The sequence below is a fragment of the Amblyomma mixtum genome, chromosome 3 (assembly GCF_055824585.1).
Source record: "Amblyomma mixtum isolate Tamu chromosome 3, ASM5582458v1, whole genome shotgun sequence".
NCBI classification, from domain to species: Eukaryota; Metazoa; Arthropoda; class Arachnida; order Ixodida; family Ixodidae; genus Amblyomma; species Amblyomma mixtum.
In genome coordinates, this window is record NC_143014.1 from 351,022,173 (window position 1) to 351,050,094 (window position 27,922).

The 27,922-nt window shown below is 47.2% G+C and overlaps 1 protein-coding gene across 1 annotated transcript; it reads left to right on the top strand.

Moving 5' to 3' along the window:
• Positions 1 to 1,288: 1,288 nt before the first annotated feature.
• LOC149356353 (uncharacterized) lies at positions 1,289 to 27,743 on the top strand. Its single transcript, XM_089576323.1, has 6 exons — positions 1,289 to 1,460; positions 2,339 to 2,580; positions 5,313 to 5,472; positions 6,268 to 6,393; positions 19,823 to 19,926; positions 27,663 to 27,743. Exons 1-6 carry the CDS (start codon positions 1,289 to 1,291, stop codon positions 27,741 to 27,743), a joined length of 885 nt encoding a protein of 294 aa, XP_089432449.1.
• Positions 27,744 to 27,922: the final 179 nt, after the last annotated feature.

Below are 27,922 nucleotides of genomic sequence, written 5' to 3' on the forward strand. Positions count from 1 at the left end.
GTAATCCTGTCCTCTTCTCCTATAAAATCTCGCATGACACGGAAGAATTAGCTCAGACTTACAAATACCTCGGAGTAACATTGTCCAATGATCTAACCTGGAACGCGCATGTCACTAAAATCATATCATCCGCTAACAGAAGCCTTGGATTCTTAAAACGACATCTACGTCATGCGCCACAAAACCTAAAATTGCTTGCCTACAAATCACTTGTCCGTTCTAAATTAGAATACGCCTCTGCTATTTGGAGCCCTAACCAAAATTATCTAATAAATTCCCTAGAATCAGTACAAAATCGAGCCACAAGATTCATACATTCGTGCTATTCATATAATGTCAGCATATCAGCACTAAAAGCAGAGGCAGGATTAACATCCCTGGCTTGTAGGCGTCGTATTACTAGTATGTGCTTGTTTCACAAATTTTATTTCAGCTCACTTCGTCGTCCTCCCTACATCAATCCGCCGGCACGCATTTCCCTCCGCATTGGTCATCCCCTTCAAGTAGCCCGGCCATGTACGCGTACAACTACATTTGCATCGTCATTCTTTCCACGCTCAGCCAAGGACTGGAACGGCCTTCCACACGACATCGCCGCAATCACCTGCCCATCAACATTTGCGAACTGTTTAACTGCTACCTTTAACAGCGAATAATATTTGTATCTTACGTTTTTTCTTTGTTTATTTAATCTGATTTTTCAATGTAACCCACCCCTTATGTAATACCCCCAATCCTGGGGGCCTTTAAGGTAATAAAGTGAAGTGAAAGTGAAGTGAAGTGAAGCATCCGACGCACGTACAGCCTGCCATACCATCCGCAGTTCAACGGGGCTGCCGAAAAGTCGGTGCAAACTGTAAAAAGGAGTCTTCGCAAGCAGCTTCTGCAAGACAACAAGGGAGGTAACAACAGATCGATGCGGGAGAGACTGGACGACTTCGTGCTGGCGTATAGGACAACCCCTAACACGGCAACAGGAAGTGTCCGGCTGAACTGTTTCTGAAACGAACTCCACGCACTAAACTGTCATTACTAAGGCCATCATTTCGGGACGACAAGCAGAGCAGGCAAGAAGGGTTAAAACAGCAGCATGACCAACGGAAATCAACTTTCCGTTCATTTAAGGAAGGAGACTGGGTGTACGTGAAGACTCTCCGGCAAGAGAAGGTGTCATGGATGGAAGGGCGTATAGTGCGGCTAGTCAGCCCTGTGACCTATCTCGTAGAGACTCAGAACACAGTTCGGCACGTTCATGTTGATCATTTGCGATCGCGCAGCTTTTTCCAGTATGCAGGACTGGACACCGGGGCGGACTCCCCGAGACGACCCGACACCGACGACTTTGAGCGTCATCAGGAGACGCTCCCCTCCCCACCACAAGAGGAGCAGCATAACGCGGACGCGGCAGTACCCCCTCTTCGCGATGATGCACAAACCCCGACCCCGCCACCACAAGACAGGCAAGAATTGCAGCTGCCAGCTGCTCACAACGCACATCCTGAGGCGCAAGCTGAAGCGCCTTCCGACTCTCCACCAACAACACTGCGCAGAAGCCAGCGCGCCCGGAAACCACCAGACCGATATACCTCCCACGATTTCCGTCACTGCAGCTAATGAGTGGAGGCGAAGATCTTGGAGGGAAGGAATGTGATAGCGTCAAGTGCATGACGCGTCACTTTGTCTTACGCGCACTGATAGCAGCAGCGGATAAGCAACCGCTGCGTATAAAAGAAGCGTCAGACAAATAAACGCGGATTCCTTGTTCTGCACCGGTCTTCGCTGGTTCTCTGCTGCGGCCGCTCGGCTGCCGCACGCTACTACTTTACAGCCGTAAGCAATACTTTCCAAATGGTGCAATGCTATATTAAGGGCACAGGCCTGCTCTGCTTTCTCGCTTCTATTAGCACATGCTTCTCATGGCACTGGAAGAATCCATTTGCGACTAACTGCTGCCATCTCTGACATGGTGCAATAGCAGTGGAAATGCCTATGAAGCAATGTAAAAATTGTCGAAGCTCATAGACTGAGAAGTCCTTTACACAACAAGGCAGCAGGTTCTGTGCTAGCTATCACACATAGAGCAGCTCCATTTCACCTAGGTGTTTGCCAGTGTATGGTGACATTTATGGCATTTAAATTAGGCTAGCAAGGAACAGAACATGATTTAGAAGTGCCTGGGAGGTTAAAAATTGGTGGAAGTTTAGGAGCATAGTACAGAGTGTGTCGCTGTCTACTGCTAGGCTCATATTGTTCTTTATTGTACCTCAGTGCGCAAATCATATTATTGCGCCCAGGTTAACCCTGCTCTCACTGAAATTGTTGATTTCTTCAGTTTCAGCTACCTTTCTGAGAATAATGCGCCTGAGGCTGGAGGTCCAACAGCAGCAGCGCGACTTGATGCAGCGGTTACAAAGGCTGGAGGAGCACGTGCTATTGCGGTCGGACCGGCAGCTAGAGCAGAGGACTCGGCCTGTGTCCCCCTCGCCACCGCCTCCCACCCTTGCGCTGCCCGCATTCTCACCCGAGGAATTGGACACTGCGGAAGCTGCCGTCCAGGACGACAGGGTGGCTGCTGGACTGGTGATTTTATGTTTCTGATAATTCGTGTCTGGAAAAAATGAATGCCTACTAACCAATTTGCATGCATAATGTAATTCCGAGGTTTGTGAAGAAATCTTGAGCTCCAAGAGTATTTGCGTGCCGTGCTCTGTGAATAACATGCTCTTCATAGATATAATACCTACTGTTGTGCTGTCACAGAGTGTTTTGTTAATGTAAATGTCTTGTTCATGAAAGTTGCTTGCTGATATACACACTGGCCGTTTCAGTGAACATTTTCAGGAATTCCTAAGAATAGGGAGCTCAAAATAGAAGAAATATTTACAGGTACACACGCACAGTTATAGCAGACACTGTAATGCAAACTTTTTCTAATTATACAATTAGCTGAAACCCACTTATTAACTTTTTAATTGATGCAGTTAAGTGGTTAGTGCCAGTAGGGAGTACGAAGCCATGAACATAGCCATATCTTTTTTAAAATAAAGAAAAGCATTTTTTGTAGAAATTCAGGAATTGAGACATTTTTTCCACACGAAACCGAAAATTAGCGCAAGAGGCGCACATGAAGTTCAGTGAAGATGGCGACGTCTGCTGATGACGTGTTGCAGGGCCTACGGTACCAAACTTTAACTGTGTGCTCTACTTTGGTGTGTTGTGCACCTTATTTCGCTCCATTGCTCTAAAAAATAACCCTGCACTTGGCAATAACTGTCCTTTTCTTTACACCAAGATGTGGTGTGAAACCATGTATATGAGATGGCACAGTACCGCTTGCAGTTCGAACTGGGCAGCGTAGCCACTGCAGCACGTCATCTGCGCTCAATTTCAATTTTGCTTGAAAAAACGAATTTCTCAGGTTGCAGGGCTTATGGAAATCAGTTTTTTTTGTTTCAAAGGCTGACATTCCATTGCCTTGTATGTCACTTCGAACTCCCCTTTGGCAGTAACCATTAAACTGTGTTAATAAAAAGTTAATAAGGGAGTTTTTAGTTACCTGTATAATTTAGGATGCAGTAAATTATGTCCACCACTGCTGAGACATCGTTCCTCCAAAAAAAAGGTTTCCCATATCGAACTTCCACTTCTTTAGGAATATTTGAGTGTTCACTGGAACGCCCTGTCTATTCCTTGTGTGCTGAGATGTACTGTTGGACGCAAAAGTGGTACACAATGCCCAGCCGGTAGCAGAGCTTGCAAAAACTGCATCACGTGTCGAGACAGCTGTTGGGGGACTCTCGTTATCTGCTCTTTGGCTCCTATCAATTTGTTGTGCTCAATAGCAGTGCTGAACATCTGGCGCTCCCAATATTGCTTACAGCAAGTGCCAGTTTTCACGTCATGTTTCAGCCACGCAGTGCAAAGAACATGCCACCTGCGAGACTGCTGTCGCATCAGAGCATTTAGGCGATAAGGAGCGCTAAACATCAAACCGAGCTACTGATCCTGTCACATCTTGTAGTAGCTTGGTATTTGGCGGTGCAGTCACAGGCTTTTTGGGGCAGTTGCTCTCAGATGGTGTCACTCGATGTCATTCGACGCAGTTTTCCAGAGCTCTGCCTGTGGCCGGTCGTTGCATAACAGACTTGGTCCCAACAACTTTTTTTTCTCAGTCAAATATTTGTGATTACATTATTGTTTTACATCGATCAACAGCAAAAAAAATCCCCTATGCTTTTGTTTCCAGTGGCTGCCTATCTTCGAATGTGTCTCATAACGAGCCCCTCATTTTCCTTAAATTTGTCATTTATTTATTGTTGTGCTGTTTTAATTTAGTTAAGCAGTGGACTTTGTAGCTAACATTAAGGATGTTGTAAGGTCTGTTTTACAGGAAGCTGAGCTTTCGGTTAATATACTGTTGCATGAACTGCTGTGAACACAGCTGGAAGTTGGTCCTCTCTCAGCGCGTCTTTAATTTGTGCTAGGTTTCCCAAATAATGGGACAGCTTTAACCCACCTCTTCCCTGTCTTTTTCTCACATTATGCACATTTCATTACTGAATCTGCTGCCAAAAACAAGCAACATCGTTTAATTAAATGTGGTTGCTAAGCACGCAGCTTTACTCAGGTGCTTGGGGATTTAAATAAGCGTCCTTTGTATAGCATTAATTAGACTGCTCAATTTCAGGGTAGTGAGCCCCGCCATGGTGGCTCAGTGGTTAGGGCACTCGACTGCTGAACCCAAAGACAGGTCAAACCCAGCTGTGATGGCCAGTTTTCCATGGAGACGAAAATCAAGGCGCCCGTGTCCAGTGTGATGTCAGTGGCGCATGTTAAAGACCCCACGTGGTCGAAACTTCCGGAGCCCTCCACTATGGTGTCACTCATCATAGCCTGAGTCGCTTTGGAACTTTAAGTTCTACAAACCAAATAAATTTTAGCGTAACGGCTGTGCAGAGAAAACACATCCAGCACATATATCTGCAAAAAGCATTATAGTTATAATATAATAATTTCCAAGATGCAAAGAATAATGGGTAGGAGTTGGCAACCTTTGCTTAATCGCTAAAGTTTCTCTGCTCTTAGTAAACTGGGAAAAAAGATGTCCACATTGGTGGTGGTGCTTTCTGCTTGTTGCAACTAGCCAAGCTATTGTATAATACAGAAATTATGCATTATGATTGTAAGTACTCGCATGGGCTGTTGACAGGTAGTCACACAATTGTCTTAGCTATTCGATTCTGCAAAACTAAATGAAATTATCATTGACGTTTGTGCCTAATAGCTTGAGCACCTGTGGTGTTTCTTTTCAGCGAAAGCAGCTTGTCCGCCTGGGGGGCAAGGGCCTGAGGGAGGTGGGATCGAACATAATGACCGCTATCATGGGGGTGGCTGTACAGAGGGTGTACAGCCTCCATGGCCGCAAGGGGAAGCGATCATTTATTGCCTTGAAGCTATGCAAGGTGGCAACAGGTATATTGTTGCAGTAGCTTTTAATTGAATTTTAAAAGATGAGTGGAAGAACATGTACCAGGTTCTGCTGCACTTTGTTTTCTTTTCTTCTTTTCATTTGATACTTCACCAGTTTTCTTTTTCATTACAGGCGAATATTTTGTTACTGTTTTGATGGGGGTAGTCATCTGCAGTTTTCATCCATGTGCATCTGAAGATATATGAGTCGGCAGATGCCTTTCAATGAAAGCCCTCCCACCAGTCACATCCATCTCTTGTCATGGATCGTAGTCGTGCCTTGTATCTGCCAGTCATTTGTGCTCCCATATGTTAGTAGTGCAAAGTGGTCGACCGTGACGTCAGAGCAGCTTTATACAGTTGGTTAGAATAGCTTTCAGGTGGATTTTCTCCTCAAGTTGTATTTGGATACTGTAGTCCTTTCATTTTGGCACGCACTTTGAGTAATAACATGTACAGTGGTGAGCAGCCTTGTCTAGAGCGCTCGGGCGGTGCACTTCCTTGCAAACAAATCCAGATTTTGTGGCAGCCTCTAGAGTCCAGCTGCAACGCTTGCACGGAAGTAGCGCCAGATAGCCTCGTAAACAAAGCAGGCACAAAAACTTTGCCCTGTAATGAGGGGCTGCTCTCTAATTTCGGTTTTTGTTACCAAGTGCGCACTGCTCAAGCGCTCTAGACAAGGCTGCTCACCACTGTACTTGTGGCCTTTTCTGTTTTCTCTGTTGCTGAAATAATCTTGATTTCTGTGAACGAGCAAACTTTTTCTGCTGGCCTAAAATGAACGCTTATCTTATGCAGATGCCATCTGTGAGAAGACGGGGGTGGATGCGGTGGAAGCACAGGGGTTTATTAGGAAGTGGTTGTCAGGTTCGGTGGACCATGGCGGCGGACGCAAAAGGCGTTTTGCCGAAGCGTTTCTGCCAGGTACCGCTGCCGGCCTGGCAACCACTGCGAGCCCCTGTGCTTCAACCCCCAGCACAGTGCCTTCCCTTCCTCAAGCGGCCCCTACCTCCCAGAATTCCTCCTCCCGCGCGGCCCTTGCTCCCTCCCAAGGTCCCGCCTCCTACGCGGCCCTCGCTGCCTCGCAGGACTCGTGCAACCGCGCGTCCCCAGCCACGGTGCCTAATATTTAATAAATTGTTGCTCAGTTGGATTCTTTCGTTGCCTCATTTTGTTGTGCATGTGTATAGAAGAGATGATTGCAGCTTTGCAATGCCAAAACCCATGGCTTTCCCAATGCGAACATTAACTGGAATGTGAATATTCGCTGAACTGGAAATGCAGTGGCATAAACTTCGGGCAAGCGTTAGCAGAAAGGCTGAACAGTGGCCTAATTGTGTTATGTCAGGCCGGTGTTGGTAGAGCGGCTTAAAGTGGGTACAATAGCAGCATGAATGTCGGTTCAGTGCTGGTAGAGCGGCTGAACAGTGGTCTGATAGTGGCATGAATGTCGGTTCAGTGTTGGTAGAGCGGCTGAAAGTGGGTACAATAGCGGCATGAATGTCGGTTCAGTGTTGGTAGAGTGGCTGAAAGTGGGTACAATAGCGGCATGAATGTCGGTTCAGTGTTGGTAGAGCGGCTGAACAGTGGTCTGATAGTGGCATGAATGTCGGTTCAGTGTTGGTAGTTAGATAGGTACAGTCTTCTCCCGAACATCAGGCCAAGGTTGGAAAAAGTAACTTTTTGACGCAATGCCGACGTCGGTACGACTTTCTAGCCCGTTTTGACCAGCACCATGCCAGCGTCGGTTCATTGTTGGTGTGCTGCTATGGTTGTTGCCACTCGGCCGGCAACGAAAGATGCATTTAAATCTAAGAAATTTGGATTCGAAGTTCAAAAAGTTTTTCCCGCCGCTGGTTTCAACTTGGGACTCTCTTATGACGACACAGGACTAAGTGAGGTAAAAAATGACGTGAAACATGACACGCACATGACGTAACGCAGACTCCGTGAATTCTGGGCGCTAGCGGTGCGGCCTAGCAGCAGCCGAAATGAAAGCTACCGCTGGCCGCACGTTGAAGGCATCTATCGGCTATTGCGGCCGTCGCTACCGTCGCTTCATTTACGTTTGCACCGGCGTTATGCCAGCGTTACGATCGATCCCGGTCTCGAAGTCGTCAACGAAGTTCTCGCAAATAGACACCTTTAGCATACCTTTTACCTTGTTACCGTTAGCGGAGTACGGGAGCCCGCCTACCACCGGTGAGCAGGCGGTGATTGGTCCCCATGCTGCAGGAATGCGCGTAGCTACAGGGTACGTAGCGCCATCTGGCGATGTCAAGGAGATTTGCGCATGCATTGGCGTGGCCACCGCGATCTGCTCCGGCAGCGCGCCGTTGCTCCGGCCGTCCCATTCGGCGCCTAGCCCGGCAGAAGAGTAATGTTGCTAATTCCCTAAAACACCGCGAGGTGGCGGTCTTAGCCTAAGCATCGTAAAGCCCCTAAATATACTAAAAGTAGCGACATCTCCTCCATCCTCCTCCTATGCCGGCGCTCCTTCTCTGGGCTTCTCCCGGGCGCCGACGGTGGCGGCACCTAGGCCGGGAGCAGCTAGCAGACGCTCCCAACCGTCGCCTTTTGGCGCCCGGCAGACCGCGCGCCCAAATGAACTTTGTGTTGCGTTTTGTGACTTGGCTTCGGTCAAAATGACATCATGAAATGAGAGATTGAAAAATCAGTTACTGTAATAAGTGCCCAGACCAACGTTGGATTGCTTTATAGAAGCTTCTTGTTCTTCGCTCGCTAGGACTGCGGAGCACACGCTGGAAGTGGCGCGCGCGAGCGAGTTCGCAGCACTAGGGTGACTACCATCGCTCGACGAGTGGCTTTTTCGTCGCTCGCGCTTTGGCGCGCAGCGGAAAGCGCGCCCGCATGATTTTTGTTGCATTTTCTGCCTCCGATTCGGCCGCATTGATATTGTAGCGTGGGAGATACAAGGAACGAAACAAAAATATAGAGCGTGACCTTTCATAACTGAAAAAAGAATACAGAAGTGTTAACACGTCACCACTCCGCATTAAAAGCAATGAGGAGCTTTTCCAATGTCGAACTTTAGAAATTGTCTGGATCATTGCGCGCGCCCCTGCGTTAGTGATTCATTTGACACCACCTATCCACGTTACATAGCTCCAGGCAGCGTGATTTTCGCAGGAATTCGCGGCAGCGACGACGGCCTCAACCCAAAATGTCTGAAACAATGTTTTACAGAGGTCCTTACTTGCATTCTCAAGTATTATCCATAGAGATATCGAGTATTCAAGCGACAAGTGCGTTAATGTGCCTAGGCACAGTAACGCCCGATTTCGGTTTAGAACCCTGCTTGAAAAATACGTTCAGCAATGCGCGCAACATGAAAGCTAGACCTTAATCGCAAGCAGCCTGAACAGAAGGAGCTTCAACAGCAAGTACCACACCTTTGGTGTGGCGTTCGTGAGCGAAGGAGTGCAACTGTAACAAAACAAAAACGTCTAGCGATGCGTTCAACATGAAAGCTAGACCTGCACCGCGAGCAGCATGAGCAGCGGAGGCTGAAACAGCGAGTACCGCCCTTTTAGTATCGAGTTCGTGAGCCCAGGAGTCCAGCTGCAGCAACACAAATACGGCAAGCATTGCGCGCAACATCAAGCCTAGATCTGCATAGCGAGCAACGTAAACGGCGGGGCTCAAACATGCGAACGAGCCCGACTGAAACCAAGCCGACGCGCCTCGCAATGCGAGCAACATTAAACCTGCACTTCAGCACGGCTTTCGTACCCGCTAGCGAACGAGTCTATTTAAAATCATGCCAAACGGCATTTATTGCGAAGAAAGACTGCAGCCGCTGGCGCTTCACACCACATCATCCGAATAAACACGACTTACAACTGAAAAACGACCACTTATCTCACAAAGACGCGGATCCACAACATTATCGAAGTTTGCCCGGCCGATCCTGTGCCGCAAAACCTTTCGACGAGCCGCGTTGCTTTTCCTGGAAGGAATTACAAAAAATCTTTTGCCACTGCCACCTCGGTTGTTGCATCCATACGCGCAACAGAAGCTCGGCATCGCCGCAACACGTACACGCCGTCAAAGATGGAAAAAAAACGCTTCCCGCCAAAACTGTTGCTCAGAAAGGAAATGAAGCGCGACTCCCAGCCCCGGCAATGGCGCCGGCGTCTGCTGCGGAGCCAAAAAGCGCGCGCTAACACGTGACTACGGCGCCTCGGCCAATGGGAGGCTCGATTCTCCGGCGGCGCGCCAGGAAAGGAGGAGTGTCGGAAAGTTCAAAGCTTTTCGCTACTTTTGTTTCATTGAGGGGCTTTAAAGCATCGTTGACAGCCGTGCTGTGCGGACGTAAGTTTAGGTGCTCTTCGGATCACGCGTGGAGACCGGGACCGGACCGACTGCGAGAGCGACTGCGTAAAAGAGATGAGTACTTTCCTTTAATAGTTTTAAAAGTGTGTTTAGTTTTCTTTAGGCTATTAGGGGAACTGCAGATTAAGGAATAGAATTTAGGTCAGTGACCTATATTCGGCCGGGACTATTCGGCCGGCAGGTTTTTTTCAGTGTTTTTTTGTGCGTTATCCTTTAGAGAGATACCTATCTTTTCTAAGTGATCGATCGGCATTTGCGGTAGGCAGAATTTTAATTTACTTGTGCACGTGTTTTCAAGTGTGTTTGTCTTGAGCCTGTAGTTACCTTAGCATTTGGTGGAAGCAATAATCGAATGTTATTAAGATGGTTAACCTACTGAAGATTAGTTGTACGGAGTGTGAGGCGTCGGTGAATTTAAAAGAAACGCGGTTCGATTCGGTGGAGGAGGCCGAAGGCGCAGATTTGATGTGCAAATTCTGCGTATTAGGTGCACGCCTGCACCGGGCGGAACAGGCGAACAGCGAACAAGTGCTAAGGATGGATGCTCTAGAACCAGAGTTACAGATAGAGAGGGCAGAGAAGCGCAAGCTTCAAGAACAGCTTTGTCAGTTGGAGTCAAAAACGGCTGACACCGCCATTGGAAGCCAGAATGGCGGGCATTCCAGCGCCAGCCACGTGGATGGGGCTTGCACTGGCATGGACAGCGAGAAGCCAGTAGGTCAGACATGTTCAGGCAGGAACAGCTACGCACAGGTGGCAGCTGGGAAGTCGAGAGGCGATGCTGAGAAGGGGAACGAGCTAATTCCAGGAAATGAGGTCGCAGTCGCTGATAAGAGGCAGCTAGATCCGGAAGTTAGGAGGGAGGGGCAGAGTACCCTAGTGCTTATCGCTGGTGACTCAAACATGGTGCGCAGCAAAAGAGATATTCTGGACCGGGAGAAGAGTGATAGGCGGGTAGCAGTCGGGGTGTTTCCAGGAAAGACAATGGACGATGTTCTGAGACCGACTAAAAGTGAACTTTCCGAGAAGGCTGCAAGGCGTAACTTGGTAGTGGTAGCGGCGGGGCTAAATGATGTCCTGAATGGTAACGCCGCACAAGTAGGGAAAAGATTAGCTGAGGGAGTTGACGGTATAAGGGCGATAGCACAGCAAGCGCAGATCGTGGTGTGTACAGTGCCGGAGGTACAAGGAAGGAATGTAGAGGTTGCTAAAGACGTTGTGAATCTTAATCGAGAGATAAGGCAGTTAGGCCTCGAGAAAGGCTTTGAGGTGGTAGACATAAACAAGCAAGTGCACAGAGCAGGTTCGGGCAGAGACTTTGGACGAGATGGCATCCATTTCAGTGGAAGGGTAGGAGAAGAGATAGGCTGGCGCCTGGGAGGCCGAGCGGTAGTTTCTTTAGGGGGTCCACGGTGGCTCAGGGCGTAGGGGTCGGTAGAAGCGATGTAGTAAATGTAACAATGGCGGCTGAGCCCAACAAAATGGCCACTAGGAGGCCAAGAAAGAAAACTACGAAAAAGAAATTTAACGCCAGGATCAGTTACATAAACAATGCAAGGGGGTAGAAAGAGAGCGTAATCAAGGTAGATGTACTATGGTAGCGTAGGCTCCATAGAAGCCCATACGTTCAAAACATGGCGGCTTGTGGTGCGCAGCCAGCGCCGTCTTCGAAATGCGTGGACAACTAAAAACTGACGTCATAATTAAAACAAAAACGCGACGTCGAAGTCACGTGTTTTAGTGACGTCATATATGTGACGTCAGCGTCAGGTGCTGCTTGGCGGGAAAAATAAACTGCTGAACGCCGCGACGCTTCAGCGCGACACCCGACACGAGAACGAAGAAAGAAGACACGAGTGCCGACCACCAACGCTATTTTTAGGTAGTCAGTTCTCGTTGTGCCTTTTTCCTTCGTCCTCACCTCAGGTGTCGCACTGAATGTCGCAGGTGTCGCGCTGAAGCGATGAAATGTGACGCCGCCAGACAGGTTATCGCTCGCACATCGTGCAACCGCACACCTCTTTTTTGCGTACGGGGGCGCCATGGCCACAGACGATGCCCTTTGGGGGCAAAAGCGAGGGAACCGCACCCAACGGAACGAAACTAAACAGAAGCGCTGGCAAAAGGCAAAAGCGGAAACTGTACACGAACGATGCACACCAAGAACTCGAGCAACAAGCAACGAGGAAAAAGTAGGGCTAGCAGAATCGAGTTTCAAACAAAAGCAAGCAGAATGGTCAAAAGAAATGACCAGGGTATTACATCAGAGCACCGTCAACCTTGGCATCGTCCCGCTGCCATTGACGCTACTCTGAGCGAACGCTGTCATAAATTTTTACTAAGCAAGCGCTATACTTTCTAACAAAATGCACACAACTAAAATATTTTAAAAAGGAATCACTGAAATTGTTTTTGAATGCTTTTGAAACACAAAATATCTCCTAATTATTTTCCTCTTCTAGTTGTTTGTCCACTCATTTCATTTTGGCGCTTTAGTTCCACCCATAATTTGATGTCGCTAGCACTTGGTTCTGGACCGCATTCGGGCTCCGGCTTCGCGACCTATTTCAATAGACCTTGGCGTAATGGCTAGAAATAGAACAGCAGTTAAAGGACGAAGCAGTAGGTGAGTGCGCTCTATGCGAGACACATCTGAGGGATCTAGAAGGTCCACCTTTAATCGATGGCTATATCTGGGAAGGGTGCAACAGAACAACAACGGAGAAGAAGGGAGGAGGAGTAGGTATGCTGATACATCAAGGAACAAATTGGCAAAGAATAAAATCAACTTGCAAAGAACATGTCAGGGTATCAGGTACAATTGCTGGCAAAAGGACATGGCTAGGGGTAGTTTATTTAGGGACCCGGGTCCAATGCAGGCAAGAAAACAAGGATCTAGTTGAGTGCCTTAATGACGATATAAAGCAGATTGGAGATGGTGTCGATATTATTTTGCTTAGAGACATGAACGGCTAAATCGAGGATCTGGATGGATACACAGATTGTAACGGGAAGTTAATGCTAGACTTGTGTGAGCGGCACAACCTAGTTATAGTCAACAGAGAAACTAAATGTGAGGGACAGATCACATGGGAATCCAGTAACAGGCAAACAACCATTGTCTACTGTCTAATGTAGCAGGGTATCTATAGCAAGCTCGCAATAATGCAAATAGACGAAGAGGGGAAGTACAGCCTAGGAAGTGATCATAAAAGTATTAGTCTACAGTGGGGAGCCCTAGTCAAAAGAGAAATGCAACGAAGTCAAAAAGACAACGCAAAATTAAACGATGAACAAATAGCGCTAATATCAGCCGAAATAGAAGAAGTAATCGAGAAACGCCCCATGGAAAAGTGGGATTATAATCAGAACTGCTCATCGCGACAAAAATGAAACAAGTGAAAGGAGTAAACAGCTGGAGATAAAAGAGGAAGCCACGAAGCTGGTGGAATATGGAAATTAAGGAGGCCATCGAACAACGACGGGCGGCTTAAACGGAACACAGAGAAGCAAAGAGGGCGCAGTTATCTGAAGAGGAAATAGGCGAAAAATGGGAATCTTATCGACAAAAGAAACAGCAAGTTCTGGTCCTGGTCCAGGCTAAAATGAAGCAGTCCTCTGATAAATGGCTGGCTGAAGTTCGCGAGGCAAATAAAGGGGGGCCAAGAAAATTCTGGAACCATATAAGCTGGTTGGGAAAAACAAATAAAAGAACGCAGGAACAGATTATAGATGCTGAGGGAAAATGTTTAGAGGGAGACGATCTGTGAATTACATTACATCATTTATAGCTGCGTCTTTTAGCAACGACAATGGGGTAATCTCACAAAGTGAGGCGGCAACACAGGACAGCACAATAGACAACAGCTTAGAACTGACTAGTCTTAACTGGGGAAAAGGCGGAAGCGAATATTCCTAAAACCACATCCGCAGGGATAGATGAAATTCCAATTAAGCTGATTAATGAACTTGGCCCAAGAAGCAAGGAAGCGCTGATAAAAGCAATGGAGACAGCCATAATAAATCAGCAAATTCCGCACAGGTGGAGACAGAGTAAAATGAATTTGATTTAGGAGATAAGATGAACATCAAATCCTACCGTCCGATTACGATAACGTCTGTTATGTACAGGCTGGCAATGCAGGCGGTGAAATTAAAAATGCAGGCATGGGTAGAAGGTAATCGGATACTCGGAGAACTCCAGAACGGGTTCAGAAGGGGTAGGCGCTTAGATGATAGCCTGTTCGTGCTTACCCAATGCATAGAAATAGATAAGGCGGAAAACAGACCTCTGTTTTTAGCCTTTCTGGACATAAGCGGTGCATACGATAACGTGAACAGGGAACTCCTGTGGAGCATATTGAAAGATTTAGGTATCGGTCATGAGGTAATTGATTTTCTACAAGAAATCTACCAAGATAATGAAGTTGAAATGACATGGGAAGGGAAAAAAAGTACCACAACTGTGGCGGTGCACAAAGGATTAAGGCAAGGTTGTCCTATATCACCGCTGCTGTTCATGCTTTACGTGATAAATATGGAAAGAAGGCTAGAAGAAAGTAATCTAGGTTATAATCTGTCGTACAGATTAGGCGGAAATGTAGTTGAGCAGCGACTCCCGGGTTTAATGTATGTGGACGATATTGTACTGTTAGCAGATAGCCAGGAAAATTTACAAACTTTGGTTAATTGCTGTGGAGACGAAGGAGACGCTCTAGGATTCAGTTTTAGCGCAACTAAATGAGGTCTGATGATTTTTAACGATACAACTGACCAGGTGCTTACAATACAAGGCCACGAAATACCCAAAGTGGCCGAATACAAATACCTCGGGATATGGCTAAACGAAGGGCAGATATGCACGGAAAAGCACGAACAGGCTTTTAGGGCAAGAGGACGAAGAGACGCCGATATAATGAAACATAGGGTATTATGGGGGTACAACAAATATGAAATACTAAGAGGTATTTTGAAAGGAATAATGGGCCAGGACTTACTTTCGGCAATGCGGTTCTGCGCTTAAGGGCAGAAGTTCAGTCGAGATTAGACGTAAATCAGAGAGCTCTTGGAAGATTAGCACTAGGTGCCCACGGCAAAACCACAAACGAGGCAGCACAAGGGGACATGGGCCGGGCATCGTTCGAAACACGGGAAGCTAAGAGTAAAATACTATATGAAGAACGCCTGAGGAAATTGGACGATAACATGTGGGCAGCTAAGGTATTTAAATATTTATACAGAAAGAGCGTTGACTCACAGTGGCCAAAAAGAACTACAAAACTAACCAGTAAGTATGCCGGTCATGAGGACGGAGAAAGAAAGAGCAGAAAGAGAAAGAAACGCGGAAGTTAAGAATTGGATGAATTCAATGGAAAAGAAACATAGTGTAGAACTATATCGATACTGGAAAAGGCAGATCAGGAAAGAATTTTTCTATGATAACTCAAGCGGCAGTGCCCTACTTTTTGAAGCTAGGTCAGGGTGTCTTAGAACGCGCAGCTACAAAATGAAATTCAACGAAGAAGATGACACATGTGCAGTGTGTGGTAGATCTGTGGAAACAATTGAACACCTCATAATCAAATGTGATGGTATCCATCCGGATGTCGATGCAGGCACAGTCACTCTTCCTGAGGCCCTAGGGTTTAAAGATAACAATGGTCATGTAAATACATCTGCAGTGGAAGTTAGCAAAAAGCGATTGGAGGATTGGTGGCTGAAAAGCAGAGATGTGGCATAAGGTTAGAATTGTAGGAAATTGTAGGTAAAGATGATGGCGATTCTTAATGATAATTGACAACACAGTTAAAAAGATAATAAAGAAAGAAAAGCTGAGCATGGAGGCAATTGCCACCACCCCGTTTCAAAGGTGGCGCTCCTATCAATCCATCCATCCATCCATCGTTAGGTCCCTCTATAATTTTTAAGGTAGGGACATCTGACGCGCGCGCCACCTAGAAGGATCCTGTGTAGCAGACGACGCCCATGTTTCTACTGCGGCTACCGCGGCATTCATGAGGTGAAAACATATCTGCACATGCGAGGAAATAAAACTACCGCTGCCTGACTGTGGTACAAAACGAAAGAAGAGCCCGAACTGCGAAAACCAGTCCTCTTCTTTTAAATGAGTGCTGAAAAAAAATCACTCAAGAGAGCACAATTAGTGCTTGATCTCCTCGATTCCGCATGTTTGCATCTCGTTGATTTGTTCTCGTGTTAAATTAGTTTTTGAACTTAAATTAGCAGTATATAATCAAAAATAAAGGTCAGGTGTTGACCTGGCAGTGTTTTCTAAAGTAGTCGATGCATTCGACGATAGACAACACGAAGTCAGAGCCAAAGACAACGCGCGACGCGTTTCGTGTCTATCCGCGCAAGCTTTGGTGATCGCGTGTTCACAGTTCTGTTTGCCCTGTGGTTTCTTTTACTTGTAAGTGTTCGGTATACATATACCGGTTACCTTGTTGCAAGAATGCGAGTAAAAAAAAAAGCCTGACGGTCCCTCGGATCGAAAAGCTACGACATAACGCCGCTGAAACCTGCGACCCTTACGGAAAGTAATCGTCCTGTGTGCGGAAACGTGTGCGCCGTCTTCTTGCCGCTGTATGTCTGTCGCGTAACGATTACTCGACGAGTGTCGTGTGTTTGTGGATCAGTGCTGCGAGGCAGTGCAACTGTCTTGACATTCTAAAGCGGTGGTATGGATCGCGTCATCGAAGCTCCTCGATCATATTCGTGCTTCAAGAGGGATCTGATCTCGCGGCACACCAACATTGTGCGTTGTAGATATCTTTGTTGTGGCCTTTTGTCAGCGCGTGTGTTAACGCGGTTGACTGTTCTCGTGAAACGTTTAATGTGCCCACGTAGCCTTGAATCGTCGCGCGGTTTGCTGTATATGCTTTGCTGTATATATGTATATGCTGTTTATACTGACGGTTCAAAGTCTTTCCGTCCAGTTCTGTGCAGCCACGCTTTTCTTCTGGCTAGGTTCTCTTTGCCACGCGGAATGCAGAATAACTTCTTGCCATCTTCCGACAACAAGGCATTTCGGCCCCTGCGGAACAAAACTACCGCAGCAACGTGCACATCAGAGCAGGCGAACGCGCGCTCTTCGCCTGGCCAGCGCTGGCCTGACGCACTCGCGCGCAGGAGCTTTCATGGCGCCGAGGGGCGGAGCAAGGTCACGTGTCGTCGATCGTCCAATCGCTGGCGTCGGCTGCTGGATAAAAGCGTTTCCTTACTTTAAAATTATTGAGGGACTTTAAAGCATCGTGCGGCGCTCGCCCGGCCGGCACTGCCTGCACTTTCAGCCGCTGCACCAGCATTGTTGGCGGGCTTCGACGCTGAATGACTTCAAATATGCAGGCAGTTTTTTCTGACTCGTTCCTGAAGTGACGAAGAAGTTGAAGTGCATTGTTAAACACAGGGGGGTAAAGCGCGGCGAGGAGGTTGTGATACACTTGAGCAGCGCCATCTTGTTACTCCCATAGTTGCCTGTACTTCGTGGTACTGAAAATTAAGCGATCATTTTAAATGTATCGACACAGAACGCAATAAAAATAAACCTCTAGAACTCTAAACGTCAAAGAAGGTGCTTAAGCGTTACACTTAATTCTTTTATCGTTCTAAACATTGAAGTATGCAGACGTGTGCCAGAGAACTTACGAAAGTTTCGTTTTCGTTTCGTGTGCTGTAGCAGTTGTAGGTTACCGAGGGATGCTAGTTCATTGCTACTTACAGCGTAGACTGCAGGACAGAATTAAGATACGGCAGTTTAATACGCCCAATACGCACTGCATTACACACCTCTCCGCGCCATGTCTACTTCGGAATCACTCACTCCCCCGCTAGGTCCGCGGTCTTTCGCACGAGCGCTGGCTTCTCTGCTGGTTTTGTTTTTCGATGTCTGATTCGGTGCCGGGAAAGCACTGCAGACGCCAGTCGTCTCCGGTGCGCACATCGGTCGAACGCAGTTCTCGTGCGCACGTCGGTCGATCGCGAACAAGAACTGGACGCTAGACGCGTCGGCAGCGTTCGCGGCGAATTGCCGGCGCTTGCCGGCGAATTCCCGTAGGCACGCACCACGCTGTGACTCCGCGCGACGCTATCTACCGCTTTGCCTCGCTCTTGCACAGTGTTTCAGAAGAATGCCGCCACCATGCATCATATGCAAAACAAGGTGTCAAAAGCGATCGGGCATTTCGCTTCATGTGTGAGCAATGTTCTTCTCTGGAAAATTCATAACGGCACTGTCGCGCGTTTTTTTCGTTAAGATTTCTTGTACACATGCAGCACGCTTGACAAGCATTAATTCGTGGAGCCTTACGTTTAGTGGTATATATTACAGGCCTGGCAGTGAAACAGTATATCAATTCCTGAGAACAATAAAAACTTTCTGCAAAGTGGCTAAGCACTATTACGACACCACTGCCTGGTTACATATAGGGCAGAGGATCTGATCAAGACATTTTGAGCTGTCATGCTTTTACAGCAGCCACACCAGGCACTTTTTGAAACCAGATGCAGTGCCAACGATATTCCAAAGGGTACATAGTGAGCAGGTAGGTGCAAATTGTGGCTGCTCTCTCTTTTTGTCTAGTAGAAGCTGCATTAAGTGTGAAATTTTAATGCTTGTTACAAGTGAGTTTTGAAAATTATGCTGAACCTAGCTTTACAGCCAAATCGTAAGTAAAAAGAGGTAAACTTAACTTTTCAACAAAACACTAAATATTTAAGTTAATATTAAAAATTTACTAACTGGTATGTCAGTACGAAAGTAAAGGCAGGAATGCAGCATAAAAAGAATCAGGTTCATGATAAATAAAATGCATCATGTATCAGCAGTTCAGAGTGGTGCACTAGATGGGAGGGTTTACGCAGGAGAGACTGTGTGTTAGGCATGTCTGCATTATTACACAGAATTCTGACAGAGGTCGTGGTGCCTCTCCAAGTCTGTCTGCGTAGGGTGATAATTTATAATACAGTGAGTGCCTCAGTTCGTGAAATACTTTTACTTCAGGTTGCAAGCACACCTCACAGTGCTATTTCAGGATTGCAGTGCTGCCGTCAGCCTCAATGGCGGTGAGTTTTATGTGCAGTGTTGGTTAAGTATCGCGCTCGTGTTCCGTTGTTGCTGCGCTCCATGTGACTGGCACGCGAAAGAGAAAAGAACTGAATTTCACACTCGGAGCGGAATACACTAACGCATGAACTGATGGCCGACTTTAATCGCTCAGTGAAATGAAGTGCACGTGAAGCGCAACCTCTTCTGTCCGGGTAAGACCACGGGGGAGGGTTACCGCACACGGAGGGATTAGAGCACGTGTGCGGCGCCGGAGGTGTTCCTTTTTTGTTAAAAGGAGGGTGGTGTCATCCAGTGTTAGGACTCGAGGCGAAGACGAAGTTGGGGTCACAAGGTGGGTCGCAGAGTGTGCACGGCTTTGCGAACTCAGGAGGTCTCATGGGACCCACTAAATTCGTATTGGTTGCGGGATGCGTACCGCGAGACGATGGATGTCTTGGAAAATGCCTGAGGTGCAACTGACGCGTCGTCGTAGGCGTATGACGTGAACGGCGTCGGTACGGATGACAGACAATGCGAGCCGTAGGTAGTAGGGGAACGGCGGCCACTGAGCAAAGTGCCTCTTGAACGGCAAGCATCTCCTCACAGAAGGAGGAAGGAGGTTCTGGGAAGCGAAACCTGGACGTTTTGTTCAGGGCAGGCTTGCAAGGGCAGTAAATTGCAGTAGTGGTTTCGCAAGCCTGGGTGCCTGTTTCAACGTATAAAACGATGGAGCCATGCGGCAGATGGGCGTCTTCCTGTGTGGTTCGTTCACGAAGCGACGCCGCCGCGAGGGTAGATGATGGCCGACGTAGATCAGTTGGTTTGTTATCGCTTAGCTGCACAAAATACCAGGGAGAGAGAACTGGCGGAGGTGGCTATACAATGGAGTGCGAGGAAGCATACGCCCTGAGTGCACACGTTGCGTGTGTAAAGTTAGACTTAAGCCGGCGAGCATCATGTCTTTGCTGGACCAGCTCATCCAGAGTATTCAGCTGCGCATGTTCTTCGAGCGCCATGATCGGGGTGATGCGGGGAAGGCAAGTGATGAGCCTCACTGCCTCTCGATAGACGGCTTCAAGGCGATCCCACTGAGCCCTCGTCAAATGACAGAATTGCGCTTGGTACACGAAGCGCGGTTGCACAACCGCCCACACCAACTGCCTTTAAACATGAGAGCGGGCGCCGCCTGTTTTAGGAGCAATGCGTCTAATCAGACCTAACGCCTGAATCGCTTGCTTTTCAGCTCGAGAAAGCCAAGCAGTCACTGTTCCTGACTCGTGTATTGTCAAGCCCAATATTTTGACGGTCGCACTTTCTTGAAGAGGAGTTCTGGACAGATGGAGACGAATTGGTGTCGCAGCGAGTTTACGGCATCCCCAGCTGTTGGCAACTGACACATACGTATTTTGGTCACTGAAATCTGAAGACCAATTGAAGAGGCATAAGTTAGCGTAATATCTAGGGATGATTGTAGGGCGGAGGCTTGAGTCAACAGGTCGTGGTGGGTGTTCCACACGATGATGTCATCAGCGTACACTAAAACTTATTATCAGCCACATCATGTAAGCGCCAAGCAAGGGGGATAAAAGTAATTTTAAATAATGTGGGCAATAATACCGATCTCTGGGGTACGCCGAGAAGAGGCACAAAGGATCCGACGGCCTCACCACTGAGGCGTATGGTAAAGTGTCGACCTTCTAGATAAGATTTTCGAAAATTGCGCGTCAGAACTTGCGTACAGAACGGCGAATATGTAGCCTATAAATCCATTCTACCATTAGTAGGAGCGCGCAATTGACCAGTGCAGTGTTATTCAAAGTCGTGTGGTCGAGTCGCCTCGTGGGCATATATAACTGACCTCATTCAAAAGCAGCATATTTGCTTCAAACCAATAAAATTCGCTTGTGTGATAAACAAGGGCAAAAAAAACATGACAAGACGTGCATCGAATATCTTTGCTTTGAAAAAACAAATTGCGAACCAGGTACGCCTGCAACGTTTATTAGTAAAAGATGCTTTCAATACTGCTGCAGCTGGCATGTGGTAACTACTGTGAAGGGAGCTTCGTATTTTATTTATTTGTGAGATATTGCAGAATTTGTTTCTTTTGTTGATAGTAATGTTAATTACGGGAGTAATATCTTATCAGCAACTAGCTGAGCTTTGCTAAACAGCTTTAAACTATAATCTAATGGGTGCATTTGGTGAATGATAACGACTTACTGCTGCATTATTTATTTCTTTGTTTGCAAACACAATGCCGCAATGAATGCCCAGCTCCACACCGGAGTACGCATACATGGGGCACAAGGAAAATCCGCTAGCGCGTTGGAATAAGTATGTTCGACTCTATTACAGTCGACATGACACCACTAAAGTGCACCGATTTCACAGTTCTTTTATATGCAGGTCATAATCTGTGGTATCTGACAGGATCTGCTGCCCGAGCCTCTGGTCGGCTCCTTGTCTAAAAAGACACATCAGACTCGGTTGATTCAGGTGGCTCCACTTGCTCATCATCGAGGATCTGTAGCTTCGCTACGCACTGTGGGGATTGTACCCCGCCATTAGCGCGTGCATCGGTACTCTTTATCGTGCAGCTTGGTACTGGGCCAGCTGCCCTGACACTGCTGTACGGACAGATCTTTGCTGTTCATACAGGTTGGTTGCTGTAATACCCAGTGTGGTCATCGCAACAGTGGCTGCCATATAGTGCATTTGGTTTTACTGCATTGCTGTGGATAAAATCTTATTGGCATCTACAATGTGCATCGTACTTAGGGGTAAGATGGGAGTGCGTCGCAGCTGCCACTGACAGCAGGCGAGAAGGGACGGCTCCAGGCACATCCGCGGAAAGAGCAGCCAGTTGTGCTTACTGGGCATCCGCCTTTACCTCCGACTCGTGCTGGCCATCGGCGGCAGCGCCACGCGCTCCCGTGTTCCCTCTAAGTATGTAGCATACTGTGCACATGACACAACATTCTTGGAGGAGACATTGGGGCCAATCCGACTTCCATGCTGTGTCTAGCACAGTTTATGCCACGAGATATTGATAGCCAGCTTGAGTCTGGCGTTGTTGCCTGCATATTGCTATAAAATGCAACCTTGCACGACCAAGCAAGTTAATGGTTTTGCATATAAACCTAAATCGAAATCGTCAATGCCTGCTCTAGTAAGCGGAGAGAAAATTGACGAACACAGGAACTGCGCTTCATTACTTTTTTCGCTTGCAGCATACCGGACACAGGCAAGTCATGATCTTGTAAACTACATATAAGCTGCCAACACTTCCTATGTTGCCTACTTTTGTAAGGCGAGATTATGGCTAGCCCTTTTTTTATTCATTGTATTGTGTTTGCAAGGCCCTCGCATGAGCCTGTTTTGCAAGGTGTAGCAAAAAAAAATCCCGCTTATATTATTCAATTTTCTTTGGGTCAAAGCAACACATTAATGAGACTTTTTTTTGTTAAACCTCAGTGGAAGAGCATAATCCATGTTCTTGCAGGGGCAGCACAATGGTTCAATTGTTGGCCGTCAGCGATACTGCCAAAACCTGATATGTTCAGGCCTCACATAAGAGCAGCTTTGAGATGTGTAAGCTTTCCACGATATATTTTAAATGTATATGAGCGATAAAAACGTTCTTCCCTCAAACATGATATGCAAACAGAAGACTAAAAGAGACTACTCCAAAGAAGGATTATTCAGGAGTGCAGGTGTATATGTTGAAATATTAGTTAGTGTGCGTCTTCTCTATTTCTGTCCTATGGTTTTTTTCTTATTATGGCTAGCCATTGAGTCCGATGTTTTGTTGTAAGACGATGTATTCTGTGTTCGAGACAAGGGAGCCTTTCAGGATATGTGTGTAGAAGTGTTCATTCGCGCTATTCATCATTTCTCACATTTTGCTCTTCAGTGGGCATGAACCATTGGTCTTTCCTGTTTTGTTTTCATTAGATGAGTGTTGAACATATCTCAGGTTCTTTGTTAATTTCTTCTACCCAGGTATTTTTGAAAGTTCTGCTTCACGCGGGAGTATTGCACTATGTCATCCTTCAGTCATATCTTTTGAACCACGAGCACGTGTGTGATGTTTTTGTTCAAAACATCACTCACACTGGACAAAACCGAGGTAGACAGACAGCTTGATGCTAACAAGCACATTGTATTGTACTGTCGTGACTAGAAAATGGATACCAGCCACGCAAGAGATGCAAGATGCACCAAAACACATGAATGAAATGAAATGTTAGTAACAAAACTTGGGCGCATAAAATATTCAATTCCATTGTCAATAGGCGCGATGGATGGGGCACGCAGGTATGCGTCTCTCCTGTGTTTAATGATGAGGACTTCAGCTGATTTCACTTGTGCATTCAACGTGTATGAAGAAATCACAGCGCTATTGTAGAGCTGGGGAGCTGATGTATCCTCATGGCAGCGGTTGTCTAGACGGCCACTGATGGCGCCCTTCTGGTATCTTTTCCGCTCCTGGAAGCAGTTGTTCATACGTCAGCCAGTTTGGCCAGTGCATCTATGGCTTCGCTATTGCATTTCATAAACCTTATCTTGCATATCACATACTATTTTTTATGTTTGTTTTCACATGAGTCTTTTTATTGCTCAGTAGTCACCTTGGCACAGATGGCACTCAACTTGTTTCGTGCGGACACGTGCAGTTTATGCGAGCTTTTGCCATAATCTTCTTAGTACTGTCTGGCATGCTGTGAACGTATGGTATGCCTCTGTAGCATAATTTTGGCCAGCTGTTTGTGCTCACTTTGGCAGTTTTTCTTTTCTGCCCCAAAATTCTTGGTGTAGCCCCTCCGTGACACTGGTTGTCTGCTTCATGCTTCCGTCCACTATTCCTTGCTTGATAATCGGAATGACCGGAGGTGTATGCGAGCAATCTCTTCTTGCTTTGCAGTCTATATAATCAGCATACATGAATGAGAATGTTAGCTTCAAGCCTAGAATTCACAGACAAATTTTTTGCAGGGGTTCACTCATTATTTACAATCCTTCTAGTTCTTTAAATACATGACAAATATGACAGCAGAAAGTTCAAGGCAGTTTCGATGCCCTCAGTTGTGAGGATAAAGCAGCAAGCTTTCCAAAGCGGCTCATACCTATTCTCGTAGAGGGGCTACTGCAAGAACGGGACTATAATCGAAATACCGCCATATCAGAATAAATTGGCAAAACATAAGCTACGCAGTCGTTCCATACATTCGTTGAGTTTTACACAGCATTAAGAATGTGGCGAGAGCTGACGTGAAAGGGCTCTTGTCAGCATGAACAAGTTGAGGGAGATATTTGCAAAGGTGAACGTAAAGTAGTGTGGGCAGAATAAAAAGAAATAAAAATATTATTACCCAGTGAACAGTGAGCAACAGGAATAGTCGTACAAGAAATTAAGAGTGCAAAAAAACTGTGAAATGCGTCAAAAAATGAATGACTTATCGCTGGCGTCCTCATTACGTTTCCAAGATTGCCACATGTTCGACTGACCAGCTCCAAGAGCACGAAAGATGCCTGAAGGGTGTCCTCTGTAGGAGTCCAGCCAAGTGCTACCGTGTGTATAGCCGAAAAAATGAAAGACCTGTCGCATGCGGCCTCATTACTTTGCCATGGTTGCCAGATGTTTGGCTGACAAGCTCCAAGAGCACAAAGATGCCTGAAGGATGCCCTCTGTAGCTGTCTAGCAAAGCGTCACCGTAATTATAAATGGGCTCCCCAGCTCCACAAAAAATTTTGACTGAGATGAAGTGTGTGTGATTTGAAATGTTGAATATCGCATGCATCGCATAGTCTTTATTGCCATTATGCATGGTCATGCTTTCGTTATGTCAGTTCTCTGCGCGAATCCAAGCTATGGCTTTGTTATTTCTAGTTGTGGAGTAAACATTTGTAGCCGCAGTTTGCAAAAGTCATTGTAACTAAATCTCCTCCGGAAGGCATCTGTATATACCCTGCTACAAATGGCATGGAATATCAAGTTGGGCAAAAAAGATAATTTAGGGCATTTTTCGTATATTACGTACCGTACTGCAAGAGCTGAGCTTCAGAGTTCTCAGCATTGAACTTTCCAGCAGCCGACCGCCACCTCGCGCCTATGCAATGCAACATGTCCACACACACGCACAATACTAGCAGACGTATGCATACAACAACAAACCACCCTGGAACACTGCAGCGACGGCCTGCACAGATGCATGCCACACAGACTGCTGGCACCAGAGGAGCCATTGCCCTTCACTTTTCCCACGCTATGGCCAGCACTTGAAGAGTTGGTCCATATGCATCCCTACCCATCACTATTGTCCTAGCATTCCACAGAGTGACTGAGGTCATGAAATGCGGCACCACCATGCTCCCAGCCCCTGCATTCATACTCCACACACAGAATCGAAGGCAAAGCTGTCCGTGTATTTTATAACAGAGCCTTCCCCTACTCCGACGAACTTAGGTGCCTCGCTCAGCCTTGACCCTATGACCAGTAACCCTTCGCTAGATCACTAGTCAGAAGGGCTTTCTTGACAATAAGCTAGTTAAATAGTCGACCTGCCCTCCTATGGTAGGCGTGGTCAGGGCATTAAAAGCACATTGTCAATGAATACACCTCTCAAAAATAAGGATTAGCTGATCCACCCCCACTGCACTCACTCCTCTAAAGCCGTGCAGCTCTCATCCAGTAAAACGGAAAGTTGAGCTATTCTTCAAGGTTTGAGTGAGCAGACGAAGAGCGAGAACGAAGTATATCCATCTATGAAGGCCTTTTCACTCGCTTGCAGTGCCAAGGATGACGTTGCCACACATGCTCCTTCGTTTTAGCCGATCAAAAATGCTTCGACCAATGCATAGCTAACCTGATTGCTATGCCTGAAGATGCCTGATCAAGGAGTGGAGAGCAACCTTTGCAATCCCAGCAGTGCAATGAGAAATTCGGTGCCGACTTTTTGTTCAGTGATATGAAGTGCTCTATTATACATATATTGAGGCATCTCTTGCTCTTTTCAAAGTGGTGTTTGCCACATGGAAGTTGTACCATTGTAGACCACCATTTTTTTAAGTCGGTGTACTTTACCTCATGTGGCACTGAGCACACTATTTCATTTATTGTGACTTTGATTCTGCAGCTTGTTTCGTACGGCTGACGTACCTTGCAGCCTTGTTGTTGACCGTCAATACTGCCTGGACATAAATTTAAGTGAAATTTGTTTCAACCGGTATGATACAGTACGCAGATAAGGAATCACTGCCACTTTTTTGCCCGGTTGATTCACATTTTCGTGGCCAACTCCGGTCATTAGCGGCTTCCTCTGTGGCGAACAGCCTTTCCAAAACCCAGGATACTGTGGCTTTGGGGATGCCCGTACTGCATAAACAAGAAAGCTGCCTCAGGGTGGCTGTTTGGATGTAGTGGATGCACGTCTTCTGAATTGAGGCCCACAATTAGCATATTGCCATGCCATTCTTTACCATTTTGGAGTAGCCTGATATGAAACTCAAAAGCTGCTCTGCTACCCTTGGGGCATCTTGTCAACGCACGATCTCTGCTGGAGCGCAAGGTCTACAATTTATGAACAGCCGCCTTTTGGCAGTTGAGTTGCGAAAGATAGGCCTTCTCTCTTCCTTGAAATTTCGAAATGTCAGCTACTGATCATGTATTGCCCGACTCTCACGCAACGCTAGGAAGTCATCAAAATAGCGGAAAGCTCTTATTGAAAGTACGGCATCGCAGTATCCTTCTTGAGGATGATGATGATGATGAAAACTTTATTTGTAACAAGGGAGGTTTGGACACGTCGGTCCTTGGGCCCCCGCACGGCCCCACTGCACTCAAACGTTCATGTCCCGGAGGCTCATGACGCTGGCAGCCCGGCCGGTGGCGATGGCTTGCTTGGCCGGGTCCTCGGAGCGCAGTAGGGTCTCCCAAGCCTCCCAAGTGGTAAGGTGCTCCAGGCCCCGCGGGGGAGGATCCGCCGAGCAGAGGAAAAGAATATGGTCGAGAGTGGCTTTGGGGTGGTGGCAGAGGGTACAGGAAGGGTTCGTGTGGACTGGGTGATATCGCGAGCGTATATAAGGGGAGGGCAAAGTGCGTGTTTGGAGCCGCCTCCAAAGTGTCTGATGGTAATTGTCGAGGGAAGGATGAGGTGGGGGGTAGAGCCGACGCTCGGCTTTGTAGGCCTGCGTCATTTCACTGAATGAGTGCATGCGCTCCCGCGAGAACCCCAGGTCGGAGGCCGCCGGTGCCCGGTTGAGAGAAGCTCGGGCTAAAGCGTTGGCGGCCTCGTTTCCGGGATTCCCGGAGTGGGCAGGCACCCATATCAGCTCCACATGGCGGGGCGGGTGCGCGGCGAGGGAGTCCAGTATACGAAATGCAGGGACGTGAACTCTCCCGCGAGCAAAATTTAGTATGGCAGTTATGGAATCTGACAGTATATATCGGGCCTCCGTGCGGGTGATGGCCAGGGCAATGGCGGCCTCTTCGGCCTCCTCCGAAGTGGCAGTAGGGGTTATGTGAAGGGTGGCAATGGGTTGGAGGGAGGGGTTCGTGATGGCGACAACCGCGTCCTCGCCCGTGCATGCGGCATCCACCCAAACGGCATACGGTTCCGTGCCATAGTATTTGTGGAGTGCCCGTGCGCGAGCTCTGCGGTGGGGTTCGTGGTAGGTGGGATGCATGTTTTTGGGGAGAGGTTTAATAAATAAATCGCGGTGAATGAGGCGGGGGACCTGGAGCTGTGTGGGATCGATGTCACTTGAGCAGACATGCATCCACCACATCCAAGCTGCCTTGCTTGAGCAGGTTTCTGACATATGCAGTGTGGGCTTCCAGGAACAACAGTAGCCTGGCTTTCAGAATGGCTTTCTACCAAAACGAAATGGGTAATGACCATAGTTGCTCAGGAAAATGAGAACCAATTGCGCAAAAAGTGCCCGTTATTTTTCACCTCCATGCTGGATCACTGGTTGAAAAAATGCATATCTATATTTGATGTTCAGGCAGTGTTCACGACCGACGGAAAT

Coding starts and splice junctions, on each gene's coding strand:
- LOC149356353 (XM_089576323.1), top strand. CDS start 1,289: ATGCAGGACTGGACACCGGGGCGGACTCCCCGAGACGACCCGACACCG. Junction 1,461..2,338: donor ACCCCGCCACCACAAGACAG/GCAAGAATTGCA, acceptor CTTCAGTTTCAG/CTACCTTTCTGAGAATAATG. Junction 5,473..6,267: donor GCTATGCAAGGTGGCAACAG/GTATATTGTTGC, acceptor TATCTTATGCAG/ATGCCATCTGTGAGAAGACG.